Source organism: Acanthaster planci, linkage group LG17 (genome assembly GCF_054643075.1).
Source record: "Acanthaster planci isolate LZ-2023a linkage group LG17, COTS_SCS, whole genome shotgun sequence".
NCBI lineage: Eukaryota > Metazoa > Echinodermata > Asteroidea > Valvatida > Acanthasteridae > Acanthaster > Acanthaster planci.
In genome coordinates, this window is record NC_141793.1 from 8,724,583 (window position 1) to 8,751,043 (window position 26,461).

At 43.0% G+C, this 26,461-nt stretch overlaps 1 protein-coding gene across 4 annotated transcripts; it reads right to left on the reverse strand.

Annotated features, from left to right (window-relative positions):
* Positions 1–1,395: 1,395 nt before the first annotated feature.
* LOC110985565 (solute carrier organic anion transporter family member 2A1-like) lies at positions 1,396–24,499 on the reverse strand. Of its 4 annotated transcripts, none has more exons than XM_087148127.1 (10): positions 24,224–24,499; positions 22,274–22,332; positions 15,253–15,949; positions 13,862–14,188; positions 13,341–13,505; positions 11,696–11,897; positions 9,711–9,843; positions 8,721–8,917; positions 6,477–6,538; positions 1,396–5,934 (listed from the first exon to the last, which is right to left on the reverse strand). In XM_087148127.1, exons 3-10 carry the CDS (start codon positions 15,947–15,949, stop codon positions 5,648–5,650), a joined length of 2,070 nt encoding a protein of 689 aa, XP_087004253.1. In that variant the 5' UTR covers positions 22,274–22,332; positions 24,224–24,499; the 3' UTR covers positions 1,396–5,647. The 4 variants fall into 4 exon arrangements, 3 of the variants coding, with proteins under 3 accessions (XP_087004253.1, XP_087004252.1, XP_022102364.1); XR_015428181.1 differs by lacking the exon at positions 24,224–24,499 and adding an exon at positions 7,311–7,451 and having other exon boundaries at positions 5,864–5,934; positions 22,274–23,196; XM_087148126.1 differs by lacking the exon at positions 22,274–22,332.
* Positions 24,500–26,461: the final 1,962 nt, after the last annotated feature.

Here is a 26,461-nt window from a genome sequence, read left to right on the forward strand (position 1 = left end):
GCACACGGCAGCAAAGTAATTTAAGAGGAAAGAACCAACAAATAAACAGGACCTTTTCAACAACCAGTAATTATCAAGGAAATGAAGCGTGACTTGCATTAGAAGAACTGAAAGTGCATTAATTTTAATAATGAATCAATATCAATCAACATGGGGAGATTAAAACACCCTCCATTTTAACCTGACGCAAACTGAGAAGCACCGCCTGTTTACTATTGAGAGCTTCCACTGCCTCAAGCTTTCCTTCACACACTGTATTATGCAAATCAAATTTCGCGCTCGGGTTTACGCTACGCTTTACAAGTTTCTTTTGTTTTCCAAGCAGGAAAAGAAATAGTCTTAGAACGAATTTGTAAAAGAAGCATTTCAAAAGAAAAGCTGATCATTAATTATGAACTGAATATTTCTGGGTGAACATTTTTAAGGTCATCAGGTTGGTAAGAAAAAGCTGCATAATCTTCACCACTTCCCGTATAGTACTTTTAACTAGTCCCGCATAAGCGGGATCAGAAAGCAAAGAATTGTTGGATTTCCAATAACCATTACCTCGTTCCATATTTAAAATCGAGATGGACATCAATTAAGGAATGATCTGACCTATAACCAGGCTTAATATCGCAGCTAATCAACTTGGAATTATATTCTGCTGAAATTAAAAGAAGTCTAATCTAGAGTGCTTAAGAGAGTCATGCTGTTTCCATGTTATATCTACGGAGGTCCGGATTATGAATTCTCCACACATCAACCAAATCCAAACCATGACAAAATTCACTCTGTTTCTAGACACGAGGTTGTTAATGTGCAGATAGTTCAAACAGTCTAAATTTACATCTAAAATCAAATTCCAATCCCCACATAAAATCATATGCGTGTTATCCAAATCACTTTTAAAATCTGAAACATGATCATAAAAAGCAGGCTCATCGTTGTTAGGCCCATACAAATTAATGAGTGTTATACAAGAATCAGTAATCTCAATATCAAGGGCCAATAAATTACCGTTGTCATCTGTCTTCGATTTATGAACTTTATACTCAAAGTTATTGTTAAACAAAATTGCCACTCCTCTGGAGTTACTTGCTTACGAACTGAAAAAAAAAACAGTTGAGACCACATTCACTTCTGACACGGGCCTCCATCATCTTGTAGACAACAAATATAGGAATTCTTATTTTTCAATGCGTAATATATGCTCTTTTAGCCTTAAATTTCGGAGCTCTCAGCCAATTTACCAAGGAGTTATTTACAGTTCATAGCCCTCTAACTGAACATTAAAAGGTCTCATATAAGTTTGTTCTGGTTTCTGCTGTAACGGTAGTCGTAGGAGACGTTAGCCAATGTTTCCCTAGCGGAGTCAACCACGAATAATAAAGAAAAACGGCCAAAGATCAGGGCTTTAGATTCCGCACTCCTTTAATACACGGCGGTAAACTGCAAGGAAAAATGCAGGGAACAAACCACTTTTAAAATACGAACAACGAACAAGGGTATACATGTGGAGTAAGATAATAAAACACATGAGAAAATACATGTGGGCTACATGGAGAAAATCGAACTTGCATCAAAAGCTAAATATGAATAACAGGTTTCTACTCACACAAGTGACCAGAAAGAGCAAGAAAAATGATAATAAATGGTATCTGTGAATGGCACCCTCAAGAGGCGAGAAGAAATACCAAAACACTCCCCGCCTAAAAATTGCCAAGGAAATTTTTAAGCTTTAACCGAAGAGTTCAGTGAGTTGCTAGTCAAGTCACTGAGTCGCCTTCTCTAAGATGATGAGCTCAGACGTGGGTCTAATAGGTTCGCCGCGAGCCACTGGAACAGACTAAGATGTCCGCCTTGCAGACTTTGCCATCGTCGCTGGGGTGAGTCTTGATCACTCGTGCAAGAGGCCACTGGTTCCTGGGAGCTTCTTTCTGTCTGAGCAGCACGACATCTCCTGCGCAGATAATGGGCGTGCTCTGGGTCCACTTCTGACGAGGTTGGAGGCTTTGTAGATACTCGCTACGCCACCTTGACTAGAACTGGTCGGCGAGATACTGGGCACGTCTCCAGCGTTGTCTGCCATAAAGATCTTGTTTGAAGAACTGGTCTGGGGGCGCTTCCAAGGGTTGCGTCTTCAGAGTCAGAAGCATTGCTGGCATAAGTGCCCGGGCGTCGTTTGGGTCTTATGAAAGGGTCGTGATGGGTCTGGAATTGACTATAACCGCAGCTTCTGCCAGGAAGGTGGTAAAAACTTCATGAGTTGGTGTTTTCCTAGTTGAAAGAACAAAGAGTCCAGGATGCATCGAATTGTCCGGATCTGCCGTTCCCAGATTCCTCCAAAGTGGGAAGCCTTGGGTAGATTGAAAATCCACTAACAGTTCTTCGTAGTCAAGTACTGCGTTATCTCTTCATGGTTCAGCTTGCCCTCAGCGCCAATGAAGTTTGTTCCTCGGTCGCATCTAAGGCGGGCAACTGGACCTCGGTTTCCTACGAATCTTCTCAGTGACGAGATGAAGGCGGAGGTATACACAGCTTCAATGACCTCGATGTTTACTGCTCTAGTGCATAGGCAGGTAAAGAGGACGTCCCATCTCTTGGCCTCGGCTAGGCCACCTTGTGTTTTCCTTGCTGTGACCGTCCATGGGCCGAAAACATCCATCCCAACGTCCGTAAACGGCGGTGTTGTTTGGAGCCTGTCAACAGGTAGGTCAGCCATTATCTGTGAGAGTTGTTTGCCTCGAAGCCTGCGGCAGGTGATGCCTTGGTTTATGATGCTTCGGACGATGCCGTGAGCTCCGATGACTCATTGGCCTCCGTTTCGGACTGCTGCGAGAGTCATATGACGTCCGAAGTGTTTGGTCTCACGGTGGATGTGCTCAATGATGAGCCTGAACACATAACTATTTTTAGGGAGGAGGAGAGGGTGACGTCCTCCGAGGTCTAAGTCTGCTCGCCTGAGCCTGCCGGCCACTCGGATGAGTCCATCTTGATCCAAGAAATGGTTAAGCTGGTGCATGGGGCTTGTTTTCTTTATGTGGATCTGACGTTTGGAAGTGGATGCAGACTTTAGACATGCATTCTCTTCGATGAAATGGGACACTTGAACAGCGCGGAAGATGACTCTTTCGGCCTGCTGTAGGTCGTCTAGGGTGGCCTTGGTGCGCAGTTGCAAGCTCTGACTTCGAGGTTGGTTGGAGAGATCGTCTTTACCATGCTGGCCTTTGTAGGTCCCTGCCCTTGCCACCAGAGTCGCCATGGCCCTTTTGAGGGAAAACCAAGTCGAAAAGCGTGAAACCTCTCACATGTCAGGCTTTGTGGATTGGCAGTGATGGATTTATGCAGTCGGTCGTCAGGGATACTTGTGGCAAAGACACTGGCTTGCTTCTTGATTTCAGGGTCGTCTTCGCTGAGCTGGGACCTTTCCTTGGGAAAGATTTCAATCACTTCTTTCGGGGTCGGGTCCATTCGCCAGAGAAACTCAGGTCCTTGAAACCAACGAGTGCTGCTTAGGCAGTTGGCAGGGACAGATCTTGACGCGATATCAGCAGGATTTTCGTCTGCCCCAATGTGGCGCCACTGGCTGGGTTGGGAAACCTTGTGTATGCTCTGGACCCTTTTAGCGACGTACACATGAAAGCGTTTGTGGACTCGTTTCCAATGTACCCAAGTACGACCTTGCTGTCTGTGTAGTACTTTGTGTCGTCAAAGGCTACTCTCTTGTTCAGTTCAGTGGTCACCGTCTGCACAGTCCCAAGTACTGATGCACAGAGTTCCAGTCGTGGCACAAACACGGCGTGGGAGGGGTGACCTTTGTCTTGGCCATCAGGAAGGAGACATGGGGCTTGCCGTCTTCGTTGACAAGGCGTTAGTAGGCGACGGCGCCGATAGCACGTTGGCTGGCATCGGAAAAGACATGGAGCTCCCTCATCTTGACTTGCCCAAAGTCTGGTGATTGGTAGCACCGTGGTATCTGGATGCTGTCCAAGAGATGAAGAGAGTTTCGCCAGCTTAGCCACATAGGTAGGTACTCTTCAGGAAGGGGCTTGTCCCATGTGTCCCGTGAGGTGTTGTTTTCTCCTTTGATTGCTGCGTTGATCTCGCAGAGTATGATCTTGCCCTTGATGGTGACGGGAGCTATGAAGCCCAGGGGATCAACAATAGAGCTGGCTATGGACAAGACTCCCCGCCGTAACAATGGCCTCTCGTGTAGGTTAACTTTGACAGTGAAATGGTCTGCTTCTAGGGACCAGGACACTCTGAGGGATCTCTGGGTAGGCAATTCCTCGTTGCTAAGGTCAAAGTTTTGGAGATCCTTGGCCGTGGCTTCTTCTGGCAGGGTGTTCATCATTCCTCTGTCATTGGAGGCTATCTTGTGGAAACGGAGGTTCTTTGTGGATAGAGCCTGTCTGGTGCATCAAATGAGGCTCAGCGCTGTACTGCTCTCTGGTACAGAAGTCAGGCCGTCGTCAAAATAGAAATCGTGGTGGATTAACTCTCTGACGTCTTCACCCTGGCTCGGGGCAGACTCATCAGCGATCATCCGAAGGCCGAAGGTGGCTACTGCCGGGAATGACACTTTACCCAAAAGGTGTACGTTCATTCGGTACCCGGTGATTGGCTTCTCCGGGTTGTTACCCTCAAACCACAAGAAGCGCAGGGAACAAACTTTAAAATACTTTAAAAATACGAACAACGACCAAGGGTAAACATGTGGAGTAAGATTATAAAATACATGAGAAAATACATGTAGGCTACATGGAGAAAATCTAACTTGCATCAAAAGCTAAATATGAATAACAGGTTTCTAATCAGAATTTTTCTCACATAAGTGACCAGAAAGAGCAAGAAAAAATGATAATAAAAATATAAGCAAACCATAAAATCACAAGTCAGAAGAAGTCCTACATGGACAAAAGTGTATAGAGTCTAAATCTGGGTATTAAAATAACATCAAAAGGCAAGTTCAAATGATCAGAAAATTACTTTAAATTTACTCACTTGACTGTGGTTCAGGTAATGGAAAATCTCGAACAGAGGGAGTAATGATGGCTTACACAGGGAGCAAAGAGTGTAGCAATGGGCTTTGAGAACAAAGGATTGGTGATCTTTAAAACTGCCCAAAACTAAACATGGTCTGCAAGTGTCGAAAATAGAGGGAGCATGATCCTACTATCCTTCGTCTTCTGGTCTCTGTGAATGGCGCTCTCAAGAGGCGAGAAGAAATACCAAAACAAAGTTAATGCCTCCCCATACAAAGTGTTACTTCTTGAATCCTTTGAATATAAAGTGTCCAAGATAATCATGAATAATTTGAATAGTACAAAACAAGATTTGCATGACTGCCATTTTGGCAGTCCAGTTCTTTTCTTCCTCTGAATGGACTTCTGTTTTCAGGACGCATGTTGTGATTTTTTGAGCGCCCTAATTTCATCGCACTCATTAGAAGAATACGCTTTCATGAGCAAATGTTATGCACATTATGTTTATAAGTATGAATTATTCACATTGATTTCAGGAGCAAGTAACCACAGTGTTTGCGCTTTTTTGACCTGTAGGCTTTCACAAAATTTTCGAGAGGGATTTGCCAATTTCTAGCAGCCGTTAGAGTGTTGGGGACGTGCAAATACAAATAAGTCCAACGATGCCTGTGCTATTCTTCCTAAACGGAAATTTCCTCTAGGACCGACCCCTCTTCCACCACTCTGTCCTGCCCCTCCGTCTGTATGTCGCCCTCTGGCTCCTCCTCTACGTGAGAAGGAAACAGCCATGCAAGAAACATGCAGGCAAAAGACAGGAACCCAATTCCCAGGGCGCCACCGTTATATGAGTAGCGATACCAGACATTGTCGTAGAGAGTGCATGCTCCCGGGCCATTACACGTCTGTTTCCACATCAAACAGGCCGAATCGATGATGGCGCCAAACAGGTAACCAGCTGGGAGAGTCACTGATGAAGAAACAATGGGAAAGTAGCTTACAAAAACAAGCTTCTAGTGGAGAGACAGAGCTCAGGACCCTAGCCACTACATTTTAATATAATAACTGTGCCCTTCAACCTTCAAGAACGAAACTAGGTCAAAGTTTGTAAGAGCTGCTGATTTCTCGGTATGTGGAGGTGAATACTGCTTTTCTTTCTCCAGATGTTCAGTTGGCGAAATGGTACAAGCAAAATTTTTGTTTTCGATTCCCATCAACTGTTGAATAAACTTCTGTCTCGCAGCCCATAACTGTTCGTATGGAAATATACAGAAATATTTTCCTCGTTAATTGGTAACAGGCTTTACCTCAAAATGCATATTGCATTGCCCAATTAGTTTTAAAAATAGTAATATGTATTGTTTGGTGTTTTTATAGCTGAGTAAGAAGTTTTAAAAGCCTTCATGAATAATATTGTTCTTTTGCTTTGGACGACAGTTGGCCGTATAGAAAACACCGAGAAAACAAATGAACAAAATGGCATAGGCCTATAAAAGTAAGGTATTAGTTTACCAATGAGGCCCGTCAAATGAAGAATCCCTAAAGCTACAGGCCTGTCTTCTGATGTGACGCATCTAAAAAGAAAACAGTAAAAATAACAAAACCAACCTCTTTAGTCGAGTCTAATCCTTTGTCGACACAGGGCTACCACTTCTATGCAGATGGATATAGACATGAATGCAAAGCAGGTTTTGCTACCCAAATAGCGCACTCTTGAAAAATGTTTCCGTAAACCAGCCTCTGGAGAGGATCACGTTGGTTTGGCTATGCGAGAAGGCTTTGTCTTGGCGCCAAGGCAGTGCGGTCGGGTGGGAGAGTGTAAGTTTCTATACTGCAAGCGGAATACTGAACGACACGTAACACTCAGACGGTTACATTCCTTAGAGTTGTAATGACTCCAGTAGATAACCAAACTCGATCCCGACTCGAGTCACAATTTTTGGCGAATCGACTCGACTCCTGAAGGGCAAATGACTTGACCGTAGCGTCACTGCGAGTAAAGGAGTCAAATCGAATCGTGTCTCTCATTAGATGATTTGACTCGAGTGAAAGTTAATAAAACTCGAGTGCAAAAAATAAATTTTTAACAAACTTCTTGCAAAAACAATTTGCATTGTCACACCTCTGTCTTAGATACTGTTCGTTTATTGGCCATGAACGATCACATGACAGGGCGATACTATACAAACACAGCATGGTTTGAGGGGTTCGCGGAGGGAGGTAGTCAAACTGACCTAAACCGAGGGACCAGTTATTCCCACTATTTTCCCAAAATAAACCATGTTGTATTTGTTTTACTACACTTCATAAATATTCCAACAGAAATCTCACGTTATTTGTACTCACAGACACCATTGCCGTTTCTCAGCTGCTAAATTTCCATGTTATGATAGTGGAGTGCAGATGTGCAGGGCTTCAACTGTCCGGTGCTGACATACGTTTTTGGTTTTACTGTAATAGTTATTAGGATACAACTCCACACTGGTTCTGTAAAGATTACATAACACATACCACATATTTACGCAGCGGGTTCCAGAGGTTTTTTTGATGCTATCAGAAAAAACTTCCGCACGGCAGCGAGGTGGATACTCACCGCTATGACGTCACCTGGTTGCGTATCATTTCTACTTCCCAGACGCTAGGTGGAATCGGCCATTGCAATGACGCGCTCCGATTTGCTCATTAATATTTTTGTGAGGTGTAGTACATTCGCATATTGCACTCACTGTGAGATACTTCTTTCTGCCGATAGTGCGTGCACGCGCACGCGCGCGAGACAGAAGAGCCTGGGCAAGTTCAAGAGCGAACATTTCGTCCCCTTTCGTCAGTTTTGCGTGGTACCATGATACGTTTTAATCGAATTCCCTGGTAGCCGATGTGCATGTGCATAGGCTACTAGGGAATTCGATCGATGATCGCGCTTGTATAACAGACTCGTTCCCGTCCCCGCAGGGTATAAGGTAATGCAGAGACCGCTAACCAGACCATATGTACTCACTGGTACCCCCACTAGTTTCACGTAAAAGATTACACAATTAAAGAAGGTCAGGGAACTGTTCATTTGCAGACAATATCGTTGAAGTCTGTTTATAGCTTAATTGTACAGTTTGACAGTAGGCCTACCGTCTACTGAAATCCAGAGCTTGTTTCTTTAGATAAAGTCTTTACGACAGAGGTATGACAAAACAATTGTTGACCACTTTGGTGTGGGATATTACGTTTTGAACACACTCGGGCACACATAGCACCCTCGGCTTCGCCTCGGTGCGCTATATATGCGTCCCCTGGGTGTTCAAATTATTTCCAGTGCCGGTATATAATGTTCACGTCATGTGTTGTTATCGTCAAGAGTAAGAAGTAGTGTGACCAAATGTAGAAATCAATAGGTAATTTTGAAAATGCCTCAAAGTGGCTTTTCTCTTGTTTTTATTAATCGCATTGTGTTCAAATATTGATGACTTGAATTGACTTGAGCAAAATATTTTAGTCAACTCGACTCGAGTCACTACGTTACAATGACTCGACTCGACTCAGGTCACAGAAATAAGTGACTCGTTACGACTCTGATCCTTCTTTGCTTGATAGGTTTGGGGAAACCTGTATCTTCTTCCTGTATCTACTTCCCTTTCAAACGTTGGGCGAAACTAGGAAAACAAATGATGAATCTTTACGAGGTCTACACTATACTATCTGTCAAAAAGCCTCGTGGACTCTGCTCAAAGATAAACTCAGGTATAAAGGTAAGTTGAAACGTACCTAATGACGACATTCAGACGGAGAAGTTGAGCAAACTGGGCAAGCAGTAACACAATGGTCAACACCACCAGGTACAGTGCACCGGAAATGCAGTGGGTATCACAAGCGCCCTGTACGGTCAGGAGTGTTCCATTTCTGATCAATTCGTCAGTTACGTTACCTGTCTGTGTTGCTAAGCAGGAGCAGTCTTCATAGCCCTGAAAATATAACGAAGCCCATGTGCCTGTCAAGCACAACAACAGCACGGAAATACCTTTTCCCGTGTTCATTAAACTATTTGGGAATATCGACTTTTACATCGATTAACAACTGAAAGGAGTTGGTAGAGTTTTCACTAAATGTCATGAGTGTGCCTAAACGATTTCAAATTAGGGGGCTCATCATGAATTTGCCGACAGACCATCGGCAAAATTTCATGAATGTAATGGTGGTCCGATTCCCCAACTTGACATTTACGTGTTCCCCCTTCCTTTCCCCATGCTTGCCGACAGCACCATGATTTGGTCGGCAAAACTGACTAATATAGGGGATGTGACACCCCCACTTTCCCCCTTTTGAAATGTCTCAAAACTCTCGGATTGTAAAGTTCACAGTGCTCTGTGGTTCGTAGCCTCTGATAAGGTTTCATCGAAATCTTGTGTTTTTTCTTAAACATGTCTTTAATTTCCTTAACAACTTAATGTGTGCTAATTCTGCGTTGATGACACGTTGAGTTGGGGTTTTAATGAAGAGGTGTTAGTTGGAATTCGTCCTCCTATACTGTCGTCAGTATTGCCTCGCGTTACATTAAGCTCACGTACCTATACTTCAATAAATTAACAGGTATAATGAAAATTTGAACTCAGTAAAAACTACCCAAAGTGTAATAAGTTGTGTTTTGACAAATACGCCGACACGAGTATGTACTTTGTTCAACATTATTTTCTTCGTAAACGTCGATATAATATACATTTAACTGTCGTTAATGACTACACAAGAGTATATGTATACCCGATCAGTGACGAGACGGCATCCAGCATGGCAAGCTGAGAAATAGGTGGTTCCATTGCCATCGCATACAGGCGCGTACATAGATAATGAGCATGCGCAGTCTGCGTTGCAGGGAGATTCCAAATCAGCACGACTGAAAAAGAACAACCGTCTGGGTCATTTTCCCTCACAGATTTCAGGACACAGGCTAAAACAACTTGTTGGCTTACGGGAGTCTTTACATAGGTACTAGGTACTACATCAACAGAGACAGGGTGTGAAGTTGTACCAGCCCTTGTTACCATGTGTGGCCATCCATTCATTTTTACCATGTGTGAAGGTAGTTTTCTTCAGGGTGGTGATGAGCATAAAGCCCCCCCCCAAGTGACGAAATTAAAGCACCTGGGCTTTAAGTAATTTCTGTATACTTTTCATGATATTATTTCCCCTCAATCCATTTCCTCTCAATGAACGAACCTTTCATTCTGTGGCTATCCTTGGCAGTCAGACCAATACACAGGCAAACTATTCCGCACATTTGTCAAATTCTGTTTTTCTTGTGTAAGTCAGCAGTGCTCCCCCCTCCCAAAGCTGAGATGTTATTTAATTAAGTTAGCTGGACCACCTCGCATTTGCGGGGAAACCCTAGCGAAAACCACCAAGAGCTTACTCATTTTCAGATCAAAAATTACTATATGTATTCTGTGTCATGAGTAAGTGCGGAAACAAGCGCGCATTCGCAACTTGTCGGCCTTTGTAGTCACCTCCGTTATGTAAGGACCTCCCAAATGGCAATGTCCAAACCAAAGCTGGGGCAATGGCGGCGTAGCAACAGCAGTGTAAATACACCTTTTCACTTATAAATTCATAACCTGTGTATGAAAACGCACTGATGTAGTTGTACGCATTCGATTCGCTGCTTCCTGCACTTGGGAAATCCGAAGCACCAGATCCCTTTCTCTTTAGATCTGCACAAACACGACAACCGGCTACCATTACTTTCGGTATTACTCCAAGCTATGGCCAGGTTCAAGGGTAAGCTATTACCGTTTTGTACAGTATTGTACATTGAACAACCGTACGTGTTTACAAATGCACAGGTTGGCTCCAAGAACACTAATGATGTAATTTATACTACTTAGGATGGATTGGATTGAATGGGATTTTTCTGAAGAAAAAAATTAACCAAGCCAGAAAACTTGAGAGAAAATGATCATCATAGTCGCTTACACCTCTTGCCGCCAAGTCCATTTGTGCGCATGCGTGCTTAATTACGAATTTATTAGTGAAAAGGTCTGTTACGTATAAAGTCATAATTTAGTGTCGTGTTTGGCTTTTGGCATTTCTGCTCTTTTCGTTTTGGTGTGTTAAGGTCAACAGGAGGGAGTCATTGCCTATAAGGTTAGTCTTATATTGGATTTCCTACTGCGCAGAACTCGGCAGCTTTACATTTTTGACACGTGCGCGAGATAAATTTACAAGGCTTTATTGAACTTTTCCTAATGTATGATTTGTGTAAAAATTGCCAAAAATACACAGCAAACAAAAATAACAACGAAGTATGGAGGCATACGTGTGCGGCAAATAAACGTCGTTGAGTTTTGAAAAGACTGTATCAAATGATACTTTCATTAGCATTTTGTTTCAGTCGCTTGTTGAAGCCGAAAGGATTTTTCTTTTACTGCATTAAACGTCCATCTTATTACACTAGACCGACGTTTTATAAACGAAAATTTTACAACTGTCTGCGGCTTGGACAGCCTGAATGTGTACTAGTTCTAGGAATGAGGAATAAGCTCTTTAGTTAAGCCGTATCCAAATTACTTCGCTGTGGCTAGAAGTTACACACGAGTCTATGATGGTGGCAACAGCCAGTGTCTATAGTCGGTGGTAATTTCAAGCCGCAGCCAAGTAACTTGGACGCTGCCAAATATTCAATATAATGTAGCTTTGAGCTCCAGTCGTCCATCGCAAATACAACCTATCGTGGCGAATTCACAACAAACCTTTGTTCCAAGTATGGCTTGAAAATGCCTGCAACACTATGATTCGGGCATCCAACGAACAAATTTGCGATGAAGCCGATGATGCAAATGGCGAGTGCAATGCACGAGAGGGAAACTAGACCTCGGTACTGAATGTTGAATCGTTTGACGAGTGATCCAGCCAGAATGTAGCCAACTGCGTATGCAGGAGCGAGAAGACAACCTGGATATGGAAGGAGGCAAAGTTTCAAAATGTCCAGCAACACGGGTTGGACTTAGGTATGGTCTTGGACCAAGACCACAATTATATACGAATATCTGTGTAGGCGTTAAAATCATGCAACTCCAGTCTCAGACCAAGACTAGGACTTTGCAAGAAACCAAAATGTAAATGAAACTGATATAGAAATATTTCTTCATTGTATTATGCTGTCTTAATTTGATTGTGGGTAAGCTTTCCTCCATACCTTATTTCCTTTCCTCCCACCTCTGTGGGCTCTATAAGAAAACCATTGTTTCTTGATGTTAACAAAATTCTATTCAGCACTTTTATTTTGTCATATCCCGTAAACTTGCTGGCGTATAAACCTTTCCGGATCTTGAGATTAACTTCGGAAAACGTTACGTAGATAGTAGGAAAAAAGGTCCAGCAATTTGTCTTACTTTACAACTGTCAGATTATACATTCTCCTAAACCTTGCAAGGTGAGCAAGCTAGGTGAACCTTATCACGACTCAATTAAATTCATCCCTGACAGAGAATACCCTCAGATGTTATACTTTTGACCGGGACATGACTAGACTTGGCCTCTCCATTTTGTACTTACACTACTTTCCTAGCCAACGCTGGAGTCATGGCCCAAAGGTGGCCCAGGGATGGCTACACCAGACTGAAACGGTTGGCCCAACCAAGGCTTGCCACAGCTGGCCCAATTTTAGCCAGCCTTGGGCCGAGTGCTGCCGGAACTGGGCCAGGTCAGTTATTGTTCACCCGGGCCAGATCTCTGCCAGATGTGGTATGTCAGTGGTGGCCCAGAGCTGGCAGCTGGTTGTCTAAGAGCTGGTTCATATCATTTCAGCTTGGCTAATATGCCACTATTTGATGAGTTCACATGTACATTTGTTACTTGTGATATCTATGACGAGCCAACAAAATTTCTCAGTATTTGGCCCGCTAACATTCCTTGCAGAACTCTATGTCCACCCAATTCAAACACTGCTTCAGCAGTCACTGAGTGCCTTAAAATAACTTAGTTTGCTCGGACATCGATCCTAAATCGTGAATGGAAGACAAATTGAGACCTAAAATAATGTTTACTCTGTGAAATGACAACATAAATGTGGTACAATTTTAGGTGGTCATTTCTACGTATTATGGTTATACATGTATAGCTCCATTTTGTAAAGGATAAGGAGGGATCCACCCCCTTCCATCTCTTTCTTACCGTCTACAATGCCTAGACTGGCCCAACCCTGACCAAAAGGTGACACCAGCTTCTATTTTATATGAAACGCTGTCAGCAGTGGGCCATCAATGGTCCAGGGCTGTCACAGCTGAGCCAACCCTTGCCGGATCATCCCAACTCTGGGCCAGGCCTGGGCCAACAGTTTGATGTTTGCTGGGCTATACTCAGGTTGAGGAGTCGAAATGCAACACCACTTCTTACCTGTCAGAAGATCGGCAAGCTGGGTTTCCATCTGAAACTGCACCTCCAAATACTTTGGAACGAAGAAACCATAGCCATAGATAACTAGAATCGCGCCTGCTTGGGACAGACATGCAAGGACGCAGTCACGGTTTTTTATAACTTTCCAAAACGTCTTAATACTGTCTGTTGGGAAAATGTAGCAATTGAAAGAAACTATAAGTATTAAAATATAACTTGTGATTGATTCAGCAGGAGAGCTATAATATTTAAAAAACCACTAGGTTCAGCCGTCATGTCGGTATGGGTCATTACAAAGCCTGACTGATTATTTTGAGACAACTCACCCAAATGGACAGAATTCAGCTGCTACTGAAATGAAAAAGGATTGCATTGTTTTTTGAGTGTTTGAGCCAATTGAGAGCCACTAAACTACCAAATCAGTGTATACAGATGGACCACACTACAATACTTGCATGACCGAGGCTGACAGAAAAAACTGTACAGGTCTAACAATTTTGTTACCTCTGACATTTTGTTACCTCTGACATTCACTGTCATCGGACCCTTTGTGACTTTTTCAGTTTCTTGGTCGTCATTGTTGTTACCACTGACAAGTGTTACGCCTTCGGCGTTTGTACGAGACCTTCTCAGTGCCTTCGGAAATCCAAGAAAAGGCACTGCGGGTAGACTATATAAGACTGCACAGAAGATGTACCCCAGCCACCAAGCCCCCACCCAGGCCCGGTCCCCTGGTGCCAGATCAATGGCGGAGGGGAGTCTGTAGAAGTCTACCCAAAGACCAAGGCATGCTGCTGCCACGAAGATGCCCACAACGGGTGAGAGACCACTCATGGCACCGAATATTCCTGTGGAGAAAACAATATACTCCAATGTCAGAGCACGAAGTACATACCTTCGTCAAAAATATAATTAAGTAACTTTACTGCAGCATAGGGACCATAACGGAGAAACAACTAGTTAGTTATTTGCTTCAGGCCCGTCTAAAGTTTAGTTGGGATAAAAAATATGTTTTTCCTGTTTCCCTAATCTACCCTATTTTGTTTCCGAGACAGTAGTTTTTGGGGGGCAAAATTACGAAAAAGTGTCATACTTGGAATAAAGAAGAGTTAGTTCGAATGTGGTGCAAACAAAATTCAATGGACTAATTCGTAAGCGCAAGTGCTGCGCCTAAAAGGCGCCTTTCCATAATTTTGTACATTTTTGGTGCGTTGGGTACACGATGCGATCATGTCTTTCACTTTCACGGACACAAACATCGACTCCATTAACAAAACACATGTGTGCGTTGCGTTCAGCCTTCAAAATCACCCGGGAGCGATTTTGACGGATACGCAACGCTTTGCGCAAGTCTTAGCGCACATATGGAAAGGCACCCTAAACATTTGCTTGAAACTAATAAGCATTGTGCAATTTAAATTTGAATAAAATAAGGTACCCTGAGGGATCTGATTGCACATAAACATATCGACTTGAATTCTCCACATATGACGCTGATGTTATACCTTGTGATTCGGGGCAAGTATTGACATAGCGGCCATCATTTCTAGGACGGGCTGGTTCCTTTGTGCCTTTCTTATACATTGAAAACAGTGTATTGGTTCAAGGCGTCTCTTATGTACCTAAGAAAAAGCTTGCCCCGAATCACGAGGTATAGCAACAGTGTCTTTGGTATGGAGAATTCACATTGTTGTGTTCACGTGAATTCAAGGAACCCATTGCAGGTTTTGTTCCAATTTAACTCGCAAAAAGCTTATTTAACTCGATACCTCTGCATGTTGTTTTAACCAGTTACTGCACACTGAATCGGTTTGCAAAATGTGAAAAGAGTCCCCAGATGCCATGTAAGAGGAAGTGAATTATTTTGCCTTTAGGGAAACTAGATTGTTAGCGTCATGGAATTGAAACATACCTGTGTAAAATGCGGTGGCTCTTCGGGATGCACAATCTGAGATGTATGTTTGGGCTAAAGGAATCTCGATCATTACGAATATGCCTTGAAACATCGCGGAAAACAGGAGTATGAAGTAAGCAACCCGATTCGGAGACAAACTCTCAACGGTTTTCTCATTAAGGCACGGTTCTGCCTCTAACGCTTCTGACAAACACACCAGCTGTAACTGTCGGAATTGATTTGTGGTGTCGTTGCTAGACTCAAATCCTTCAGGAATGTAAGGATCTTGAATGAACTGCGGGATGGTTTGGGTGAAAATTGCCAGGCTGCACATTAACGCACCGATCCCAAGGATACGGGGTCGATTGGTGTCCGGTCTGCTAGCGAATAAGATCAGCAAGCCAATTCCGATTATGCCGCCTACGCAGAAGGCTCCAAGAAGCATGCCTGCCTGACTAAGGGTTAACTGGTAGCGATGTTCAAGGGAGGTCAGTGTTCCCTGGATCACACCGACCGTGAAACTGTCGGCAAAGAAGAACACACTAGCAACAACTACGAAGATGCCTGGCCGGGCAAAGCGTTGAAGACACGGTGGGCTGATGGAGAAATAACTGCACGAAGGAGCATCATCTTTGTCAGTAGTATCCTTCTGTTCAGAATCCTCGGCAACCTCGGTCAAGTCTTTGTATTTGTTAGAGACCAGTGTTGACGCCATCTGTAAGAAACGTTGAAAATATAATGTGGAGATGTTTTCAGAGACAAAGGCTTTGAGGGATCTGTACATGAACATCGTGAGGGCGAGGGTGAGTGCTTCCAATCCTCTGAACAGAATTACGAAGAATGTTAAGAAGGGGGAAGGAAAAAGGAGAGAAACAGAGCAAGGAGACGAGGAAGAAAACTGGCCATTTCCACGCAAAAATGCCTTAGAATGCACCCATCCGATGTTGTAGGTGTTAGTCTGATTGAATGCTTAGTCCTCCACCATGGTGATAGCAATGTCCACTTCCTGGTAATATCCATAGTCCTAAATACCCCCTCACTTTGCACAAAATAAAACTGATGACACAAAATATCACAATCAATCCATATGAGGTTAACATAACCTAGCTATGCTCTCATGCACTGACAACGAGCTATCTACCAAGTAATTAGTGTCCATACAGCTCCTCAACCAAAGGGTCACATTCACAACTCCCACTCAATGCATGCTGGTCAAACACTAATCTGGATTTACCGATTCCTACACACCGCTACGACTCTGAAGACGCTGTCACAGCGACCATTAGCCTCTATAGCTTCCAATGCATCTAGCGGCTACTTGCCGTACCAGTTCTCAATAGATACAAGTTTCGGGAAAGGTAGCCACACGCATTTTCTTGGCTGGAGGCCCAACTTCTGCCATAGTGACGTCCTCTTCTTCTGGGTCTTGCGTAGCTTCTGTGCCAGTTGGTTTTACCAGTACCACACAGGGAATTTATGTCTCCTCTGGGTTATCTTCTGAGGAACTCTTCTGGACTATAACTCCCCCTTTATTTACAATACTTTTTGGACGATAAGTTCGGCCATCAGGAAGCTTCTCTTTTTCCCTTGATTCTTCAGTCGCTCTCTCATCCAGAACGTCAACATAGTCTGAGTCTCTAGCGGCTCCTGTACCAATGATACTTCAGCCATCTTATGCCAACACTTAAGAGATTTTAAGGTCTTGCAGTCTATGGTTTTAGCATATTCTGATGCATATTAAAAAAATCCTTACTTTTAGGCTTCCCTTAAATCTCGTACGTCTCATTTGAAAGTCTCTTGAACACTAAGAATGGCCCTTCCCAAACAAAACTCTAGCTTTGGGGAATTCTTTGTTTTGTTGAGCAGTCAGTCAAAGTGGTTTCCTCTGGGTTTATGGCCTAATGTGTAGCATTTATGACTTCCAATCAAGGGACGAGGGCTTCGAAAAGAGCGATGAGCATATGTTGTGACCTTAGGCAAGTCACTTTTACCCATTTGCTTGTTTATACCTAAGACAACATCATTAAATAAATTACTCGGGAGAAGGGAACGGAATAAAGTTTCTACGGGTGGTAGACTCCTGAGAAAAATGCCTAAGCTTACATCAATATTTTGGCACAATGACCTTTGCAGCTTTGGCTCCTGTACTTAGGTAACTGCGTCTGCCTGTTCGCCCTGGGTCAGCATTTTGTCAGCAACTCAACCACCTGGTCTATTTTCCTTGACCGAGGACCTGTATTTTCCTCTAGCTTCTTAAGACGACATTTATTCTCAAAGTCGACAATCCTTGCAAATTTTGTAGGCATTCTTTAGGTGCTCCACTCAATCTCAAGTTTCTCAAAATATTTGGTCTCTAAATTGGCCTATATCTCTTTATCCGAGTCATGTGTTTTCGCAACCTGACTAATTACTGTATCTACAAAGTGGTTTGCCCCACGGCCCTCTTGTGCCTTTTCTAGGGGTTTCAGGGTTACAGTAGGCCTTCACGTCAAACCACGGACTGCCTGGCCTAACTCCTATAGAGGTAGGTTTCTGTGGTACATAATTACTGCCTGTTTGGCAACATTACCGTAAAATATTCGGTTGATCTTCCCTCACACGCCTGTACCAGTTGAACGTGCACAAACTTATCTAAGTGTATTAAAGTAGAGACAAATAGCTATCAAGAATTTAACTGACTGATCCTCACGCCCAGGCGTAATCATATGAAGATTACCAAAAATGAGGTTTTTTTCAGAAACGTCACCCAGCAACCACGACCTCATATGAGTGGCCAAGGGTCTTCTCTGAGCAAGTCTATCTCACTTAACAATGTAAATCGATTTCTCTGCATGGCAGTGCAAAACTGAGCAACCTCATTCCTAATCAAAATCAACGTCACTGTTCACAATGGGGTTTGTTCAAGGACTTGGTAACCGAGTTAACCTCTCGAGAGATGTACTTCCCGGATGCTTACTCTATCTCTGAACCAACTAAGGTGAGGTATCAACATTGGGACGTTCCTGTACGAGGTGCATTTTGAGACTTTGTCAGGAGAGATATTTATGTATTTCAAAAAGTGTGAAACTCTAGTCTCCTTTAAAGTAGGATCCTCCAGCTTCAATGCACTTGCATCACTCCAACAACTTCCTGAAGGCTCCCTGGAAGTCATCAAAAGTGAAGGTGTCTAGAATCCTTGTCACAGCCTCTTTCATCTCTTCATTTTCTTCATAATGATGGCCCCTGAGGCTCTCTCTCGGCTTTGGAAACAACTTAAAGTCACATGGAGCAAGGCCTGGGCTGTAGGGAGGGAGTGGGATAGTTTTGATGCCCGTCTTGGTCAGTCAGCTGGTCACCATGATGGCATTAGGGACAGGTGCATTGTCCTGGTGCAGGTGCCATTGCCCAGACTGGAAGAGTTCTGTACTCTTTCGACGAAATCTGGAGCCTTGTGCATGTTCAGATCTTCACAAATAATTCTGTGTACAGTTGCTACACCAACTTCAAACTGTATAGTCGTCTCTATAGGTACACGACGATCCTCATCCAGGAAATTGCGAACTTTCTCCACCAGGTCCGGCGTTCTGATGGCCCTCTCTCTTCCGGACCTCTCATCATCCCTCACTGCCTCCCTGTCGTCATTGAACCTTTTGTGCCACCGGAATACAGATGCTCAGCTCACACGGGCTTGTCCATAAGCAGTCTGGAGCATTTCAAAGGTTTCTATGGCAGCTTTTCCCAATTTGACAGGAAAAGTAATGGCATAACGAGCTTCCAAATTGCCCTTACGTCTAGATTGCATTTTGAACCTTTTAAAATAGCTGTAACAAGGGGCATGTAGAGGGGTATATTCAATGGGCTATTCCATTCGTCTCCTTCTACCTGGAATAAAATTGGCACGTGAGCTCATAAGAGGTATAGTTAAAATATATTATGATTACAAGAATACAGGACAAGTATGGACGTAGGTGCCTCTCCTGACAAAGTGTCAAAACGTCTGGAATGCACCTCGTATCTTTTATGAGACATACTTTGAGGTGTCCGCCAGCGATCTTCGAATCGATTTGAACAAGAGGGATCCGTGCCCGTTGGAACGCACTCATACTACCTGTCTGAGAACTTTATTTGAAAGCCCGCAACTAAAAGGAAAAACGACCCCGCTCCTGCTGCAAGAAATGAATCTCCATTCTAGAGCGACTCGCTCCAAACGGGCAGAGGCCTTGTCAACGTCAACATTTGAGGGTGCATAGAGCTTTCGTTACACGCACAGGCACCGATATTTACTCTTTGCAAGGAGCCTCAGCGCTGAAAAAATCACTACATGTACTTGAATTGCCACTGGCCATCTGGTAGTAGTGGTATCGGCTTAAAATGGAGGCAGTGGATTTCACCGTCTAATACTTTCCAACTTTACCTAGCTAGCTATGATACGTTGGACCGACGTCGGCAATCGTTGGAGCCGTCGAAGTAGTACTTCCGGCGTTACTGTTAGTAAACGGTCAAAATTTTGACTTGAGTCTAGCAACGTTCAGTCGACATTAGTGATTGGTTTATATATTTGACGTCGAGTTACCGACGTTGCGCCGATATTAACGTATAGTATGCATTTGGACGTCGGCCTGGAGCGTTCAGTCGACGTTGGCGATTGGTTTATGTATTTGACGTCACGTTGCCGACGTTGCACCGACGTTAATTGCATATAGTATGCCTTTTGATGTCGGCATGCCAACCGTGTCAGTTTGTGAAAAAGAAAGCAGTCTTGCGTTATTTCCAATGTGCGCGCACTACCAGGTGTTTATAATAGGTCGTGAAACTGAAGTTGTTGATAACGCAGTTTTCATGAACTGACACCCGGTAGTGCGTGCTCACATCGGGCGCTGACGCGAAATAGACTGGTACCAGTATTTGTTTCACAAACTGACACCCAAGCTTGTTGCAGCAATACAGCGAGGAGAAAAATGCTTTGAAGGGTTTGACATGAATGTAATATATCTGTATACTTGTTACCTTACCCAAAAAAATTAATTGAAAGTCGTTATAACTGGTGAAATTATGATTGGAATCAGTTCTTGAAAATGAAAATGCACGGAGTGCGCGCTAGAGCTGCCGCACTGTATCGGGTACCAGTACATAAACACGAATTTAACTCTGTTTTCTAAAATGCCTGCGAATGAGCACACTTCGCGCATGACCAAGTGTCAGATCTTGGTGTCGGTGACGAATCATCAATCCGTACTTTGCGTGTCGCTTAAAGGGTAGCAGCAACTTTTCTTTGAGGATAAATGTATTGAGAAGTGCACTTTTCAACCATTCAGAATTGTCTATGTTCTCCTAGCCAATTGAGATCTCTGTTGCAGTCATCTAGAGAAGACATCACTCTAAAAAGAGTGATTAGCTTTTAAACACTATTTTGCTCTTACTTTACAAACATGTTTGCATGCTAAACATTTAGTGTTCAAGTCCTTAGCATCAACGTCCAGTGGCTACATACAATCCCTTACAAATCCAACGCGCTTAGCATTCGAACACGTTTTAAAAACTAATACCAAAAATAAAGTTTAGAAAAGTGTTCACTGGCTTAACACAGTTTTTGCAGCAGGTCTGAGCATAGATTTCTCCGTTCAAATTGTGAAGCAAGAATTTATTCTCTAAAAATATGGGGTTGGTCACAGGTTTATTGCGTCGTAGTTGTACAACAATGAATCGCCGAAGCAAAGAAATTTTAAGCCAGCATTTTTGATGCACCAACCAATGTAATATTGAGGTTTTCTTCTCAGGATGACATCACAGTTTTGCTGAATATGAAAATACTCATTAACAGAACTACAAAAATGCAGCAAAGTAACCTCCAAAATATTGAAACAAAATTTCAACCGAGGTTAATCGAAACCAAACGGTGCATTTTGAAGGTTCGCATCTTAAAAATACATTGCAGTGACAAGAATCAGCAAGTCCATATGCAATCTGTGATGTGTATTTTCACCCAAGACCTTGTGGATCAAGTCGATAATGACCCTTGAGGCCCCACAGGAAATCACAGCGCTGCAGCCACTGAACTCAATGGGCAAACAAGTATAATGACTGCTTATGGACGGCAAGCAACCCACCCAATAATTGAAGATCAACCAGTTCCCTTTCAGAGTTGTACCTGTTCAATAATGTTTCCACACTAATCCCGACCCAGTTTCTCCAACTCAGCTGTGACTACGACTTCATCTACGGTCGACGGCTTTCGCAAAGCCCAACACTCATCCTGGCAACTTTTGATCGTTGCCAATCAATGCCAACTGCATTCGCAACACATACTACACCCCTGAGCCTCAATCGCGCAGATTCTTTACAAACGTGACTTTTTCTGCAATTATGAACAGGTTTTTAGTGTCATTTTTTATGCACAAACACAAAAACTTTCACGAAGAGAAACTATTTCGTTTACGTTCGGAAGAACAGTAATATCCAGCCCTGTACATAAACTAAATAGTTTATTGCACCTAAGGGTAGAAAGCGTGAAGAAAGAAATTATGTGATGTCATTTCAAGGCCTTAGTAAAAAAAACAACTGACGGAAAAACGCTCTCCCAAACTCCCCTAAAAGTTATTCTACAATTCAATGGCTGTGTCAACAACTAGGGTGCTTGACCTGCTGTATTTTTAGCGATTGCTCTGAAAGATTAGCTGAAATCGTAAACCCTGACGAAGAGAGAGAGAGATTCTTGTAGAACTAATGAATACATTCAGTAGAGAATGTGCCCAGGGCCAATGTGATTTTAGGGTCCCACAAGAAATTCAGGGACCTTCAACAACCGCTTTGCTGTAAATCACGTGATTCACTCCTGAAAATACGAACACAAAGATGCGTTATAGCGTCTTTCTTTGATTTTGTTTACTTTAGGGGGAGATTTAAACCAACAAGCCACCAATATAGCTCAGCAAAGTTTAGCATCAAGCTAAAAAAAAACAACAAAAAACAAACAAACATGGCTCCAATGCTTAAACTACAAGTGGTACTGTGGCATTGGAAGTGGTGCTTACGCCGGAGAAAAGGTCAATTGAATACATACCTGTGATTTAGACGAATGCAGCCCTGCATAAGGTCCGGTGACAGTGGCTGTCAAAATGGCTATCGTTGGAGTGGAAATCCAATTGACATTAAAATCTCAGAGGAGGGTAATATTTATGCCAATTTTCTGTAGTAGATGTTTTCTTTTTCAAAATTCAAGAAGACCAGATATTTTCAAATGGCCAGGTCATTGGAAGACTCTGGCGCACAATAACTCCCACTGACCTACAATTGCAGGAATATGACTTCCTATGCCATGAAGCAATTGCTTCATAACACGCATCTTTACATGAGTTTTAAAAAGCGGTGCATGCAAGAGAAAGAGGGGAAAGAGCATGACCACTCCAACACGATAAGAATAGCACTGATAACACAAAGTCATGTTTACAATAAAGACATTTCTAGATTTTGTTTGTTTTCTATGACTGATAATACAAGGTACCTGTTACAACATGGTAATTTGTAAAGTCCAAAGGACCTTATTTTGACAGTGTTCCACTGTACTTACCTACAGAAACGCTTTAGATGAAAGAAAAGTTTATATTAAAACATGCTGATGAGTGATTTGAACATTTGAAGTACAATGATGATTTCTGCCCATATATGGTGCTACAGTGAATAGGCTGAAAATGTGGAAATAACAGGTAAATTTAACGAAACATTAAGCAGGACAGAGTGACGCGATAGAGTCTAACATGACAAGCTCTATTTACACTCAAACTCCTGAAAGAATAGGCACACCAACAAAGCAGTTTAATTGTGTGTATGTGTCTCTCGCCACAGCTTCAATTTTAACCAACGTTTAGCTGTTCAGCCGGAATACCAATACCACAGATTTAGGGCAAACCGGATTAAGAAGTCAAGCAATCTCAACAAAGATCACTATAGGCGGTACCCATGACCAACAACATCATATGCAGCAAGGTATGAGACGGAGAGAACCCCCCCTGCTTTGTGTTGGTCATTGTCTCGCAGGAATCAGGGGAATTCCTTTCAGACATCTTGGGGAGGGTGTTAAGTAACAATAGTCTGGAATGTGTATAGGGATTGGACATGTTGGGGGGGGGTACCCTTCGGTCTCATTTCTTGCTGGGTATAACCAACATATCAACAGTGGTTGTGATACCCAAGACCACAACTCAGATATAGTGATACCCAGTGACCACTATTCACCAACACACCAACGGCTGTTGTGTAATCATCTTAGAGCAAACAATCAAAATGCAACAGAACTATTAAGGTGCACAGCACATGCAACCCGTCTAAAATAATGAAGCTGTACAAAATCACATGGCAATTGTGGTAAATTCTAGTTCCCTCCACTGCATGGTACCAGTAGAGGGGAATAGCCCGTGTGGTACATCGCTGGCCATGAATCTACGGCAAAATATATGGACTATATTCAATAAACCTGAATCTGCTTGTGTGGCCAAGGCATCGAGGAGGAATGACAGGGGAGGAGGCGGGAAAATAATGCAACAGTTCAACGTTGATGTTTCTTGATTGAAGCTGTGACAAAAAATGAGGCAACCCGAGCTGTCTGCATCGCTTGGTTGCTATTTCCCGCTATGACCAGAGACTCTTGCTTTGATTGGCTGCCGGAGGATCCTCCCTCGGCCTCGACTGATGTTTTTTACAAGTTTGATTACTCCTACCACGTCAGCAATGCATGTAAGGCCTAAAATTTGGCGTGCGACACATCCATGATGCTTCCCATATGTATACAGTACCTCAACCGCATGATAGTGCCACACGCACCGCGAACAGCGCGCGGCTACTCTGTGCCGATCCTGCAGGTTCACCCTTCGGGTCACTCCCCACTGACCTATCCGTTGAGTATAAGAAATTTTACCTGCTATGCGGTAAAATGTGTTAGATGACCGGCTAGACGGTAATAACACGGTGCATTGGAAGTTGGTATCAAAACTGAGCGAGCATAATGGGAACCTACCTCAATCGAGGGACTAAATTATAGTACAATCGACTCTCGTTATTACAAAATCCGCAGGACTAAGTAGAAACGTTGGTTGTGTATCCGAAATTCGTTGCAGGCGGAAAGCAGTGCAGCGGCTTCGCTGCATTGCATGAATATAATAGGTCCAATGCGTACAATGCCATGTACAGAGTGTCCACAAAAAGGGTATACCGACATAAAAATGCCCTCTTTGCAATGGTATACAGCTTGTGATGACACAGATGAGTGAACAAACTAGACCGATGTTAAGGGTACTGAAATCGACACTCTGACAAGTTTGCATTGTGATTAACAAGGCTTGACCATGCAAGTACCTTCCAATGTCAAAATTGCTAAATGCACATGTATTTAATAAAAAAGGATTTGTGTCTCTTTTCTCCCTTCACTCTACATCTATTTTTATTCATAACGTAAATGTTTTCTTAAAGTTAAGCTCCTCGTTGAAACTTGAGGGGGAAGTAAAAATGAAAGGTTACTTACATTACAGCTTTGTCTGACTTGCATATCTCCCCAACGCAAAAAAATACATCTTGAAAATAGTTCGCGATACCCGCTGCTTCACCTGACTCGGACCGGCCAGCCGACCCCGGCAAGCTCGGGTCGTTGAGTGGTTAAGACGTCTGCACTGGTAAGCAGGAGGTCGTGGGTTCGAGTCCTACCAGAGTAAGCTTGTGACTTTTTTCACAAGCTCTCAGACAAGCACTGAGCGTACAGTGTTTATTAATGTATACGTTGGGTAAGGGCAAAACCCGTTATATAAAGTTAACATCTCCTCAACGCAAAAAAAAAAAATCTTGAAAACCCTAGACATTCTTTGTACATAGTGATTGCCACCGCCGGATAGCTGGTAACCCACAAAGTCATTGTGTTTCTCTGCGGCATACTGGAGTAAATAAATGGCGGGAAGATGCGCGAAGAAGATGCGCAGTTCTCTTCGGTAGTCCTCAGGAGTCAGTGAGTGATCCCCACAGATGCGCTCGAAATTCCGAATTGACGGTGGCAATTCGGACGTTATGATATTTTGCGGTTCCAGCGGCGGTAGAGAACAAATACCTAAAATATGAACTATGAACTACAATATTTATATCATAAGTTGCAATCCTTGTGGTTTCTACGGTTAAAAGTGTAACGTTTTCCGCACAATTACTTGAATTATTTGCATTTATTTCTTTTAGTGAATTTAGCATTTACAATCTTCATTTTTAACTTTGATAACTTTTTCATTTCCTATATATATCCTGTTTGCCATTTCTTATACACGTTGCTCACTGCATTTTCCTTGTGAAAGTACACCCCCTCGGTGTCTTGTACAGTGTATATTGCTTCTGCCTATTTGACCTTGTTAGCCCAGAGGCTGTGGCACACTTCAGCATGCTTCATTTAAGCTTGTACTATCATCCACCAAGGACTTTTTAAAGGTGAAATTATTCATTCACAGTCATTGTTCTAAGAATCCAGCTAAGACATGTGACTAAGACTTTCCTTTCCTAAGTTTTGTGACTTTAACTACATCCTGTTTCTAACCGTATATAAGTCCTGCATCATTGTACAGCTCCTCAGTATCCCGTATTCAGTATCCAGATATAGTATCCAGTATCCCGTATCCAGTATGCAGTATTAATCTGCTTTTCAATTCTCCAATTCAGTCAACAGTTAGCTTACAATTCTATTGCAACCTTCTTAGTCGTTCTTGCAAATAAAGTTGGTAACAACACAGAATCAATATTGACTCTCATGACGACCCTATAAAAGAAGATGGAAAAATGCCACAGGGATGCATTTGACGAAGTGGTGAGGTTTCATGCCGAGACAGTTGTGGACAATGACAGAAAGGACAACGAATATTCCCATGTTTTTGTGTGTATGTGTGCCTTTTTATTTTCCTCTGGACCACCTAGTACATTCTTTCAGTTTTCTTGTTGCGTATGTTTGGAGAATTCGTGTCAGTTAGTCTGTTTTTGTTAAGAGAGACATTTTGGGGAGGTAAAGACGTATTACACCAGACTTTCATAATCATTGGAATATCAGAACAATCACTAGAATTATCAAAATTAAGTCTCCGATGACGGTGGTTTTAGTTATGGCGACCATGTTGAACATGTGGAAGTGTTACGGACACGCATGCCCGGTACCCACAATCCTTTGCAAATGCAGCTCTGAACTTGCGGTGGCCATCATTGACCCTTTTGATCTCTGTACGTGCTTACTCCTTGT

Excerpts from the sequence above, each read along its gene's own strand:
- LOC110985565 (XM_087148126.1), bottom strand. The coding sequence starts at position 15,949 with ATGGCGTCAACACTGGTCTCTAACAAATACAAAGACTTGACCGAGGTT. Across the intron at positions 14,189-15,252 it reads AGCCACCGCATTTTACACAG|GAATATTCGGTGCCATGAGT; the intron begins GTATGTTTCAAT and ends TTTTCTCCACAG. Across the intron at positions 8,918-9,710 it reads GCCGTCTCGTCACTGATCGG|GGCTATGAAGACTGCTCCTG; the intron begins GTATACATATAC and ends TTATATTTTCAG.